The sequence below is a fragment of the Gobius niger genome, assembly GCF_951799975.1.
Source record: "Gobius niger genome assembly, chromosome: 12".
In the NCBI taxonomy this organism is placed as follows: domain Eukaryota; kingdom Metazoa; phylum Chordata; class Actinopteri; order Gobiiformes; family Gobiidae; genus Gobius; species Gobius niger.
Genome location: NC_136863.1, coordinates 238,233 through 253,119, shown reverse-complemented (window position 1 = coordinate 253,119; position 14,887 = coordinate 238,233). Strand labels below are relative to the sequence as shown.

At 48.4% G+C, this 14,887-nt stretch overlaps 1 protein-coding gene across 2 annotated transcripts in view; it reads left to right on the top strand.

Moving 5' to 3' along the window:
* The window catches only part of sanbr (SANT and BTB domain regulator of CSR), a 47,309-nt gene that overhangs the window by 12,795 nt on the left and 19,627 nt on the right, over window positions 1–14,887 (top strand). For both annotated transcript variants that reach the window (XM_079568063.1, XM_079568064.1), the window contains exons 6-10: window positions 2,027–2,085; window positions 6,342–6,502; window positions 11,460–11,546; window positions 13,234–13,344; window positions 13,466–13,589. In XM_079568063.1, coding sequence (XP_079424189.1) covers window positions 2,027–2,085; window positions 6,342–6,502; window positions 11,460–11,546; window positions 13,234–13,344; window positions 13,466–13,589 — 542 coding nt within the window. The remainder of the gene's footprint in view (window positions 1–2,026; window positions 2,086–6,341; window positions 6,503–11,459; window positions 11,547–13,233; window positions 13,345–13,465; window positions 13,590–14,887) is intronic.

The window sequence follows — 14,887 nt, the reverse complement described above, 5'->3', positions numbered from 1 at the left end:
ACCAGAGACTGACCGGAGGCTGACCAGAGACTGACCAGAGACTGACCAGAGACTGACCAGAGACTGACCAGAGACTGACCAGAGGCTGACCAGAGGCTGACCAGAGACTGACCGGAGGCTGACCGGAGACTGACCAGAGACTGACCAGAGGCTGACCAGAGGCTGACCAGAGACTGACCGGAGGCTGACCAGAGACTGACCAGAGACTGACCAGAGGCTGACCAGAGGCTGACCAGACTGACCAGACTGACCAGAGACTGACCAGACTGACCAGAGACTGACCAGAGACTGACCAGAGACTGACCAGAGACTGACCAGAGACTGACCAGAGGCTGACCAGAGGCTGACCAGAGGCTGACAAGAGACTGACCGGAGACTGACCAGAGACTGACCAGACTGACCAGAGACTGACCAGAGACTGACCAGAGACTGACCAGAGACTGACCAGAGGCTGACCAGAGGCTGACAAGAGACTGACCGGAGACTGACCAGAGACTGACCAGACTGACCAGACTGACCAGAGACTGACCAGACTGACCAGAGACTGACCAGAGACTGACCAGAGACTGACCAGAGACTGACCAGAGACTGACCAGACTGACCAGAGACTGACCAGAGACTGACCGGAGACTGACCAGAGACTGACAAGAGGCTGACCGGAGGCTGACCAGAGACTGACCAGAGACTGACCAGACTGACCAGAGACTGACCAGAGACTGACCGGAGACTGACCAGAGACTGACAAGAGGCTGACCGGAGGCTGACCGGAGACTGACCAGAGGCTGACCAGAGACTGACCAGAGACTGACCAGAGACTGACCAGAGACTGACAAGAGACTGACCAGACTGACCAGAGACTGACCAGAGACTGACCAGACTGACCAGAGACTGACCAGAGACTGACCAGACTGACCAGAGACTGACCAGAGACTGACCAGAGACTGACCAGACTGACCAGAGACTGACCAGAGACTGACCAGAGACTGACCAGAGACTGACCAGAGGCTGACCAGAGACTGACCACAGGCTGACCAGACTGACCAGAGACTGACCAGAGACTGACCAGAGACTGACCAGACACTGACCAGAGACTGACCAGAGACTGACCAGAGACTGACCAGACTGACCAGAGACTGACCAGAGACTGACCAGAGACTGACCAGAGACTGACCAGACTGACCAGAGACTGACCAGAGACTGACCAGAGACTGACCAGAGACTGACCAGACTGACCAGAGACTGACCAGAGACTGACCAGAGACTGACCAGACTGACCAGACTGACCAGACTGACCAGAGGCTGACCGGAGACTGACCGGAGACTGACCAGACTGACCAGACTGACCAGAGGCTGACCAGACTGACCAGAGGCTGACCAGAGACTGACCAGAGGCTGACCAGAGGCTGACCAGAGACAGACCAGAGACTGACCAGAGACTGACCAGAGACTGACCAGAGGCTGACCAGAGGCTGACCAGAGACTGACCAGAGACTGACCAGAGACTGACCAGAGGCTGACCAGAGGCTGACCAGAGACTGAACAGAGGCTGACCAGAGGCTGACCAGAGACTGACCAGAGACTGACCAGAGACTGAACAGAGGCTGACCAGAGGCTGACCAGAGACTGACCAGAGACTGAACAGAGGCTGACCAGACTGACCAGAGACTGACCAGAGGCTGACCAGAGACTGACCAGAGACTGACCAGAGACTGACCAGAGGCTGACCAGAGACTGACCAGAGACTGACCAGAGACTGACCGGAGACTGACCGGAGACTGACCAGAGGCTGACCAGAGACTGACCAGAGACTGACCAGAGGCTGACCAGAGCCTCTGGTCCTATTGTTGTCATGTATGATGGTTATTGTGTCATGTATGATGGTTATTGTTGTCATGCATGATGGTTATTGTGTCATGTATGATGGTTATTGTTGTCATGTATGATGGTTATTGTGTCACGTATGATGGTTATTGTGTCATGTATGATGGTTATTGTGTCATGTATGATGGTTCTTGTGTTTGTGCAGAGCCCAGTAACGTGATCTCCATCCTGATCTCCTCCGACTTCCTCAAGATGGACACTTTAGTAAGTCTCAACCATATACAGTAAATATAAAACTCTTCCTCACCTCCGCGGGCGTCTCTTCCTCCTCCTGCTCGGGTCCTCTCCCGTCGGTACCTGAGGGTTCTGCAGTATCTTCTCTGGACCGAGATGTCTGATGTATTTCCTGGGATCTGCTGGAGCCGCTCCTCCAGTTTGGGGGTCACTGCCCCGAGTGCCCCAACGACCACGGGCTCCACTGATGCTTCACCCTCCAGGTTTCCTCCAGCTCTTCTCTGAGCCCCTGGTGTTTCTCTAGTTTCTCCTGTTCCTTTTTCCTGATGTTGAAGTCTTGGTGTTGCTATGTCGACCACAGCGGCTCCTCTGCTCTTTGTCACCACCACAATGTCCGGTTGGTTCATCACCTTCTGTCCGTCTGGATCTGGACGTCCCACAGGATCTTGGCTCGGTCGTTCTCCACCACCTTTGGAGGTGTTTCCCACTTTGACCTTGGGGTTTCCAGCCCAGACTCTGCACAGATGTTCCTGTGCACTATACCAGCCACTTGGTTATGGCTCCATGTAAGCTTTCCCTGCAGCATCTTACACCTGCAGTTATGTTCTTACACCTGCAGTTATGTTCTTACACCTGCAGTTATGTTCTTACACCTGCAGTTATGTTCTTACACCTGCAGTTATGTTCTTACACCTGCAGTTATGTTCTTACACCTGCAGTTATGTTCTTACACCTGCAGTTATGTTCTTACACCTGGGCTCTTGTCTGGTGTGGTAGATCTGGGCCTCTGTTGCTCTGGTGCTCAAGGCTCCTGTGCAGCCATGATGAGCCTCTGTGCCGTCCTTTAGGAGGACCTCTTCAGTTATGTTTGGGTGGTACCTGCCGTGTAGGGGCCACTTCAGTTATGTTTGGGTGGTACCTGCCGTGTAGGGGCTTGTCCTCCCATGACGGGACCTCCAGCACCTCATCTTCTGTTCCCCATTCTGAGTCACCATCCGACCACACTTCTCTAGTCCCAATGACATCCCAGTGTCTGCACTGTATATCCGGGTGGATCAGTGAGTCGATGTCTCGCTCATTCTTAGCTACAGCTTGAGGTCATCCATGTAGAGGAGGTGACTGATGGTGGCCCCGTTCCTGAGTCGGTATCCATAGCCAGTCTTGTTGATTATTTGGCTGAGGGGGTTCAGACCTATGCAGAACAGCAGTGGGGACAGGGCGTCTCCTTGGAATATGCCACATTTGATGGAGACTTGTGCAGGTGTTGCCATTGGCTCATCGAGTTTGCAATGAAGGCTCTTAGAGTCCTGTTGATGTTGTAGAGCTCCAGCATTCAATGATCCAAGTATGTGGCATTGAGTCGTATATATATATATATATATATATATATTCCTTTTTACTTTCAGTCCTCTGTTTGTGAAGGCTCTCATTCATCCGGGGCGTGCGGTTTCTACGGTTTTGACCAAAAGGTCATTTCATTTTTTGTCAAATTATTCTCTTAAACTTTAGACAACTTTAGTCTTTACATTAACAATATATTATAAAAATATAATAATAATCTTTAATCAAAGTCCTTCCTGTTTGTGCCTCATGAACAAAGCTCATAGATGTTCCTTTGGCAGAGAAGTTAAACATGAGGCTCTTTCAAACTAAGATTGGATGATTTTAGTCGACAAAAATATCAATATCATTTTAGTCACAGTTTTAGTCTTAAAAACAACTTCTTATTTTGTCTTAGTTTGCTCTGTTTGCAGGTGGAGGAGTGCGTTTCCTTCTGTCACAGACACATGACTGCGTTTCCTTCTGTCACAGACACATGAGTGCGTTTCCTTCTGTCACAGACACATGACTGCGTTTCCTTCTGTCACAGACACATGAGTGCGTTTCCTTCTGTCACAGACACATGACTGCGTTTCCTTCTGTCACAGACACATGACTGCGTTTCCTTCTGTCACAGACACATGAGTGTGTTTCCTTCTGTCACAGACACATGACTGCGTTTCCTTCTGTCACAGACACATGACTGCGTTTCCTTCTGTCACAGACACATGACTGCGTTTCCTTCTGTCACAGACACATGAGTGCGTTTCCTTCTGTCACAGACACATGAGTGCGTTTCCTTCTGTCACAGACACATGACTGCGTTTCCTTCTGTCACAGACACATGAGTGCGTTTCCTTCTGTCACAGACACACGAGTGCGTTTCCTTCTGTCACAGACACATGACTGCGTTTCCTTCTGTCACAGACACATGAGTGCGTTTCCTTCTGTCACAGACACATGAGTGCGTTTCCTTCTGTCACAGACACATGAGTGCGTTTCCTTCTGTCACAGACACATGAGTGCGTTTCCTTCTGTCACAGACACACGAGTGCGTTTCCTTCTGTCACAGACACATGAGTGCGTTTCCTTCTGTCACAGACACACGAGTGCGTTTCCTTCTGTCACAGACACACGAGTGCGTTTCCTTCTGTCACAGACACATGAGTGCGTTTCCTTCTGTCACAGACACATGAGTGCGTTTCCTTCTGTCACAGACACATGAGTGCGTTTCCTTCTGTCACAGACACATGACTGCGTTTCCTTCTGTCACAGACACACGAGTGCGTTTCCTTCTGTCACAGACACACGAGTGCGTTTCCTTCTGTCACAGACACATGACTGTGTTTCCTTCTGTCACAGACACATGACTGCGTTTCCTTCTGTCACAGACACATGACTGCGTTTCCTTCTGTCACAGACACATGAGTGCGTTTCCTTCTGTCACAGACACATGACTGCGTTTCCTTCTGTCACAGACACATGAGTGCGTTTCCTTCTGTCACAGACACATGAGTGCGTTTCCTTCTGTCACAGACACATGACTGCGTTTCCTTCTGTCACAGACACACGAGTGCGTTTCCTTCTGTCACAGACACACGAGTGCGTTTCCTTCTGTCACAGACACATGACTGTGTTTCCTTCTGTCACAGACACACGAGTGCGTTTCCTTCTGTCACAGACACATGACTGTGTTTCCTTCTGTCACAGACACATGAGTGCGTTTCCTTCTGTCACAGACACATGAGTGCGTTTCCTTCTGTCACAGACACATGAGTGCGTTTCCTTCTGTCACAGACACATGAGTGCGTTTCCTTCTGTCACAGACACATGAGTGCGTTTCCTTCTGTCACAGACACACGAGTGCGTTTCCTTCTGTCACAGACACATGAGTGCGTTTCCTTCTGTCACAGACACATGACTGCGTTTCCTTCTGTCACAGACACATGACTGCGTTTCCTTCTGTCACAGACACATGACTGCGTTTCCTTCTGTCACAGACACATGACTGCGTTTCCTTCTGTCACAGACACATGACTGCGTTTCCTTCTGTCACAGACACATGACTGCGTTTCCTTCTGTCACAGACACATGACTGCGTTTCGCTCTCTGTTTGCAGGTGGAGGAGTGCGTTTCCTTCTGTCACAGACACATGAGAGCGTTTCCTTCTGTCACAGACACATGACTGTGTTTCCTTCTGTCACAGACACACGAGTGCGTTTCCTTCTGTCACAGACACATGAGTGCGTTTCCTTCTGTCACAGACACACGAGTGCGTTTCCTTCTGTCACAGACACACGAGTGCGTTTCCTTCTGTCACAGACACATGACTGTGTTTCCTTCTGTCACAGACACACGAGTGCGTTTCCTTCTGTCACAGACACATGACTGTGTTTCCTTCTGTCACAGACACATGAGTGCGTTTCCTTCTGTCACAGACACATGAGTGCGTTTCCTTCTGTCACAGACACATGAGTGCGTTTCCTTCTGTCACAGACACATGAGTGCGTTTCCTTCTGTCACAGACACATGAGTGCGTTTCCTTCTGTCACAGACACATGAGTGCGTTTCCTTCTGTCACAGACACATGAGAGCGTTTCCTTCTGTCACAGACACATGAGTGCGTTTCCTTCTGTCACAGACACATGAGTGCGTTTCCTTCTGTCACAGACACATGAGTGCGTTTCCTTCTGTCACAGACACATGAGTGCGTTTCCTTCTGTCACAGACACATGAGTGCGTTTCCTTCTGTCACAGACACATGAGTGCGTTTCCTTCTGTCACAGACACATGACTGCGTTTCCTTCTGTCACAGACACATGACTGCGTTTCCTTCTGTCACAGACACATGACTGCGTTTCCTTCTGTCACAGACACATGACTGCGTTTCGCTCTCTGTTTGCAGGTGGAGGAGTGCGTTTCCTTCTGTCACAGACACATGACTGCGTTTCGCTCTCTGTTTGCAGGTGGAGGAGTGCGTTTCCTTCTGTCACAGACACATGAGTGCGATCGTGGCCACGCCCTGTAACATGAATTGCATAAACAGTGCGCTGGCGGCGCGAATCGCACTCCAGTTCAGTCACAACGAGGCCGACGACATCCGCGACAAGAAGGACAAGTTCAAGAGGTCAGTGCGTGAAGAGCAAAGCCTCTGATAGAGGTGCCCCGAGACCCATCCTGGGGTTAAAACACTAACCCAGTGCACGAAGAGCAAACCCTGTGATAGAGGTGCACCGAGACCGGGGGTTAAAACACTAACCCAGTGCGCGAAGAGCAAACCCTGTGATGAAGGTGCACCGAGACCTGGGGTTAAATCCCTGGTTTCATTAGTTAGCGTTAGCTTTAGCATACTGTGCTAGCGCGGGGATCAAAACATGTTTGCGTTAAAACTAACTCAGGTTCAGTTAGATTTAATGAAAGTTGTGTCGTCGCTAAAAAGGTTTTTCAACGGTTACAGTATCAGGTTTGCACATCTGTGACACTACTGCACATCTGTGACACTACTGCACATCTGTGACACTACTGCACATCTGTGACACTACTGCACATCTGTGACACTACTGCACATCTGTGACACTACTGCACATCTGTGACTCTACTGCACATCTGTGACACTACTGCACATCTGTGACACTACTGCACATCTGTGACACTACTGCACATCTGTGACACTACTGCACATCTGTGACACTACTGCACATCTGTGACACTACTGCACATCTGTGACACTACTGCACATCTGTGACACTACTGCACATCTGTGACACTACTGCACATCTGTGACACTACTGCACATCTGTGACACTACTGCACATCTGACACTACTGCACATCTGTGACTCTACTGCACATCTGACACTACTGCACATCTGTGACACTACTGCACATCTGTGACTCTACTGCACATCTGACACTACTGCACATCTGTGACACTACTGCACATCTGTGACACTACTGCACATCTGTGACACTACTGCACATCTGTGACTCTACTGCACATCTGTGACACTACTGCACATCTGTGACACTACTGCACATCTGTGACACTACTGCACATCTGTGACACTACTGCACATCTGTGACACTACTGCACATCTGTGACACTACTGCACATCTGTGACACTACTGCACATCTGTGACACTACTGCACATCTGTGACACTACTGCACATCTGTGACTCTACTGCACATCTGTGACACTACTGCACATCTGTGACACTACTGCACATCTGTGACACTACTGCACATCTGTGACACTACTGCACATCTGTGACACTACTGCACATCTGTGACTCTACTGCACATGACACTACTGCACATCTGTGTCACTACTGCACATCTGTGACACTACTGCACATCTGTGACTCTACTGCACATCTGTGACTCTACTGCACATCTGTGACACTACTGCACATCTGTGACTCTACTGCACATCTGTGACACTACTGCACATCTGTGACACTACTGCACATCTGTGACACTACTGCACATCTGTGACTCTACTGCACATGACACTACTGCACATCTGTGACTCTACTGCACATCTGTGTCACTACTGCACATCTGTGACACTACTGCACATGACACTACTGCACATCTGTGACACTACTGCACATCTGTGACACTACTGCACATCTGTGACACTACTGCACATCTGTGACACTACTGCACATCTGTGACACTACTGCACATCTGTGACTCTACTGCACATCTGTGACACTACTGCACATCTGTGACACTACTGCACATCTGTGACACTACTGCACATCTGTGACACTACTGCACATCTGTGACACTACTGCACATCTGTGACACTACTGCACATCTGTGACACTACTGCACATCTGTGACACTACTGCACATCTGTGACACTACTGCACATCTGTGACACTACTGCACATCTGTGACACTACTGCACATCTGTGACACTGCTGCACATCTGTGACTCTACTGCACATCTGTGACACTACTGCACATCTGTGACACTACTGCACATCTGTGACACTACTGCACATCTGTGACACTACTGCACATCTGTGACACTACTGCACATCTGTGACTCTACTGCACATGACACTACTGCACATCTGTGTCACTACTGCACATCTGTGACACTACTGCACATCTGTGACACTACTGCACATCTGTGACTCTACTGCACATGACACTACTGCACATCTGTGTCACTACTGCACATCTGTGACACTACTGCACATGACACTACTGCACATCTGTGACACTACTGCACATCTGTGACACTACTGCACATCTGTGACACTACTGCACATCTGTGACTCTACTGCACATCTGTGACACTACTGCACATCTGTGACACTACTGCACATCTGTGACACTACTGCACATCTGTGACACTACTGCACATCTGTGACACTACTGCACATGACACTACTGCACATCTGTGACACTACTGCACATCTGTGACACTACTGCACATCTGTGACTCTACTGCACATCTGTGACACTACTGCACATCTGTGACACTACTGCACATCTGTGACACTACTGCACATCTGTGACACTACTGCACATCTGTGACTCTACTGCACATCTGTGACACTACTGCACATCTGTGACACTACTGCACATGACACTACTGCACATCTGTGACACTACTGCACATCTGTGACACTACTGCACATCTGTGACACTACTGCACATCTGTGACTCTACTGCACATCTGTGACTCTACTGCACATCTGTGACACTACTGCACATCTGTGACACTACTGCACATCTGTGACACTACTGCACATCTGTGACTCTACTGCACATCTGTGACACTACTGCACATCTGTGACTCTACTGCACATCTGTGACTCTACTGCACATCTGTGACACTACTGCACATCTGTGACTCTACTGCACATCTGTGACACTACTGCACATCTGTGACACTACTGCACATCTGTGACACTACTGCACATCTGTGACTCTACTGCACATCTGTGACACTACTGCACATCTGTGACACTACTGCACATCTGTGACACTGCTGCACATCTGTGACACTACTGCACATCTGTGACACTACTGCACATCTGTGACACTACTGCACATCTGTGACACTACTGCACATCTGTGACACTACTGCACATCTGTGACTCTACTGCACATCTGTGACTCTACTGCACATCTGTGACTCTACTGCACATCTGTGACACTACTGCACATCTGTGACACTACTGCACATCTGTGACACTACTGCACATCTGTGACACTACTGCACATCTGTGACACTACTGCACATCTGTGACACTACTGCACATCTGTGACACTACTGCACATCTGTGACACTACTGCACATCTGTGACTCTACTGCACATCTCTGACACTACTGCACATCTGTGACACTACTGCACATCTGTGACACTACTGCACATCTGTGACACTACTGCACATGACACTACTGCACATCTGTGACACTACTGCACATCTGTGACACTACTGCACATCTGTGACACTACTGCACATCTGTGACACTACTGCACATGACACTACTGCACATCTGTGACACTACTGCACATCTGTGACACTACTGCACATCTGTGACACTACTGCACATCTGTGACTCTACTGCACATCTGTGACACTACTGCACATCTGTGACACTACTGCACATCTGTGACACTACTGCACATCTGTGACTCTACTGCACATCTGTGACTCTACTGCACATCTGTGACACTACTGCACATCTGTGACACTACTGCACATCTGTGACTCTACTGCACATCTGTGACACTACTGCACATCTGTGACACTACTGCACATCTGTGACACTGCTGCACATCTGTGACACTACTGCACATCTGTGACACTACTGCACATCTGTGACACTACTGCACATCTGTGACACTACTGCACATCTGTGACACTACTGCACATCTGTGACACTACTGCACATCTGTGACACTACTGCACATCTGTGACACTACTGCACATCTGTGACTCTACTGCACATCTGTGACTCTACTGCACATCTGTGACACTACTGCACATCTGTGACACTACTGCACATCTGTGACTCTACTGCACATCTCTGACACTACTGCACATCTGTGACACTACTGCACATCTGTGACACTACTGCACATCTGTGACACTACTGCACATGACACTACTGCACATCTGTGACACTACTGCACATCTGTGACACTACTGCACATCTGTGACACTACTGCACATCTGTGACACTACTGCACATCTGTGACACTACTGCACATCTGTGACACTACTGCACATCTGTGACACTACTGCACATCTGTGACACTACTGCACATCTGTGACTCTACTGCACATCTGTGACACTACTGCACATCTGTGACTCTACTGCACATCTGTGACACTACTGCACATCTGTGACTCTACTGCACATCTGTGACTCTACTGCACATCTGTGACTCTACTGCACATCTGTGACACTACTGCACATCTGTGACTCTACTGCACATCTGTGACACTACTGCACATCTGTGACTCTACTGCACATCTGTGACACTACTGCACATCTGTGACACTACTGCACATCTGTGACACTACTGCACATCTGTGACTCTACTGCACATCTGTGACACTACTGCACATCTGTGACTCTACTGCACATCTGTGACACTACTGCACATCTGTGACTCTACTGCACATCTGTGACTCTACTGCACATCTGTGACTCTACTGCACATCTGTGACTCTACTGCACATCTGTGACTCTACTGCACATCTGTGACTCTACTGCACATCTGTGACTCTACTGCACATCTGTGACTCTACTGCACATCTGTGACTCTACTGCACATCTGTGACTCTACTGCACATCTGTGACTCTACTGCACATCTGTGACACTACTGCACATCTGTGACACTACTGCACATCTGTGACTCTACTGCACATCTGTGACACTACTGCACATCTGTGACACTCACACATTATAGTTGTAAGTTTATTATTTATCTAAGTTATGTGTTCTATGTTTTATGTTGCATGATTGAACCTTGTAATTCCTGACAATAGTAAATTTCTGATTCAGTATCGGATCAGTGCATCCCTGACACTGACCTCTCTCTGCAGCAAACTGTTCCAGAAGAAGATCGAGAGTCTGTTCCAGCCGCAGCAGCAGAACAAAGACTCCCCGGGAAACGCCTCCACGCTCTACAGGTGAGCAACCGATCACAGTGTATTTCTATAGCACTGAACTACAATCACAGTGTATTTCTATAGCACTAACTACAATCACAGTGTATTTCTATAGCACTTAACTACAATCACAGTGTATTTCTATAGCACTAACTACAATCACAGTGTATTTCTATAGCACTTAACTACAATCACAGTGTATTTCTATAGCACTGAACTACAATCACAGTTTATTTCTATAGCACTTAACTACAATCACAGTGTATTTCTATAGCACTGAACTACAATCACAGTGTATTTCTATAGCACTGAACTACAATCAGAGTGTATTTCTATAGCACTGAACTACAATCACAGTGTATTTCTATAGCACTGAACTACAATCACAGTGTATTTCTATAGCACTGAACTACAATCACAGTGTATTTCTATAGCACTGAACTACAATCAGAGTGTATTTCTATAGCACTGAACTACAATCACAGTGTATTTCTATAGCACTTAACTACAATCACAGTGTATTTCTATAGCACTGAACTACAATCAGAGTGTATTTCTATAGCACTGAACTACAATCAGAGTGTATTTCTATAGCACTGAACTACAATCAAAGTGTATTTCTATAGCACTTAACTACAATCACAGTGTATTTCTATAGCACTGAACTACAATCACAGTGTATTTCTATAGCACTTAACTACAATCACAGTGTATTTCTATAGCACTGAACTACAATCAGTGTATTTCTATAGCACTGAACTACAATCAGTGTATTTCTATAGCACTGAACTACAATCACAGTGTATTTCTATAGCACTTAACTACAATCACAGTGTATTTCTATAGCACTGAACTACAATCAAAGTGTATTTCTATAGCACTGAACTACAATCAGTGTATTTCTATAGCACTGAACTACAATCACAGTGTATTTCTATAGCACTTAACTACAATCACAGTGTATTTCTATAGCACTTAACTACAATCAAAGTGTATTTCTATAGCACTAACTACAATCACAGTGTATTTCTATAGCACTGAACTACAATCAAAGTGTATTTCTATAGCACTGAACTACAATCAGTGTATTTCTATAGCACTGAACTACAATCACAGTGTATTTCTATAGCACTTAACTACAATCACAGTGTATTTCTATAGCACTTAACTACAATCAAAGTGTATTTCTATAGCACTAACTACAATCACAGTGTATTTCTATAGCACTGAACTACAATCACAGTGTATTTCTATAGCTTTCTATAGCCTATATAAGTTAACTACAGCAGGAAGACCAAAGTGCGTCACAGAGAAATGAAACCATTTAAAATGGAGGGAGTCAATGGCAGAGGCAGTGTTCGGGAGCACCGGTAAAGAGACCTGGACATCATCAGCGTAAAGATGGAAGGACAAATTAGTTTTGGCAATATTGGACCTGTCATGTAAAGTGAGAACAGGACCAGGCCAAGGATGGAACCCTGTGGCTTCCCAGATGACAGCAGTGCAGAGAAGGAGGAATTAAAGCTCTGGTCAGTCAGGCAGGACCTGAGTCACTGCAGGACAGTGCCCTGAACACCAACATGCTTTGCCAGGCAGGAGAGGAGAGTCAGTCCCAGGGACGCCTTAAGAAAACTCACCTCAGTGAGAATAAGGCTGGATTCAAAGTGATTAGAAACACTGGTCTCAGTGCGTTTCACGCTCGTTTCAGGTGTGGTCTGTGCCTGAAGCTTCTGACCAAAGACACGGAGAGAAAAATCAGCTGCGTCCCCGGAAAAATCAACGTGAACCAACGAGGAGACATCATCTACACCCACACCAGGTATTAGACCCTAACCTAACCCTAACACCTGTACAGGTGTGCAGGTGTGTGCAGATGTGTGCAGATGTGGACAGGTGTGTCTACAGGTGTGTGTACAGGTGTGTAAATGTGTGCCTCTCAGACAGAAGTCCTGGGATGTGCATGAGTTCCTCTCAGACCTGTTTGAGGAGCTGAAGTCCTGGGTCCTGGTATATTGGAGGATCTGGGGAACCATCAACCACCTGAGCTGCTCCCGCTGCCAACAGGTACTACAGCCCTGCCCCAACCCAACAGGTACTACAGCCCTGCCCTAACCCCCAACCCAACAGGTACTACAGCCCTAACCCCCAACCCAACAGGTACTACAGCCCTAGCCCCCAACTCAACAGGTACTACAGCCCTGCCCTAACCCCCAACCCAACAGGTACTACAGCCCTAACCCCCAACCCAACAGGTACTACAGCCCTAGCCCCCAACCCAACAGGTACTACAGCCCTAGCCCCCAACTCAACAGGTACTACAGCCCTGCCCTAACCCCCAACCCAACAGGTACTACAGCCCTGCCCTAACCCCCAACCCAACAGGTACTACAGCCCTGTCCTAACCCCCAACCCAACAGGTACTACAGTCCTGCTCTAACCCCCAACTCAACAGGTACTACAGCCCTGTCCTAACCCCCAACCCAACAGGTACTACAGCCCTAACCCCCAACCCAACAGGTACTACAGCCCTGTCCTAACCCCCAACCCAACAGGTACTACAGCCCTGTCCTAACCCTAACCCAACAGGTACTACAGCCCTGCCCTAACCCCCAACCCAACAGGTACTACAGTCCTGCTCTAACCCCCAACTCAACAGGTACTACAGCCCTGCCCTAACCCCCAACCCAACAGGTACTACAGCCCTAACCCCCAACTCAACAGGTACTACAGCCCTGCCCTAACCCCCAACCCAACAGGTACTACAGCCCTGTCCTAACCCAACAGGTACTACAGCCCTGCTCTAACCCCCAACTCAACAGGTACTACAGCCCTGCCCTAACCCAACAGGTACTACAGCCCTGCTCTAACCCCCAACTCAACAGGTACTACAGCCCTGCCCTAACCCCCAACCCAACAGGTACTACAGCCCTGCCCTAACCCCCAACCCAACAGGTACTACAGCCCTGTCCTAACCCCCAACCCAACAGGTACTACAGCCCTAACCCCCAACCCAACAGGTACTACAGCCCTGCCCTAACCCCCAACCCAACAGGTACTACAGTCCTGCCCTAACCCCTAACCCAACAGGTACTACAGCCCTGTCCTAACCCCCAACCCAACAGGTACTACAGTCCTGCCCTAACCCCTAACCCAACAGGTACTACAGCCCTGCCCTAACCCCTAACCCAACAGGTACTACAGCCCTAACCCCCAACCCAACAGGTACTACAGCCCTGCCCTAACCCCCAACCCAACAGATACTACAGCCCTAACCCCCAACTCAACAGGTACTACAGCCCTGCCCTAACCCCCAACCCAACAGGTACTACAGTCCTGCTCTAACCCCCAACTCAACAGGTACT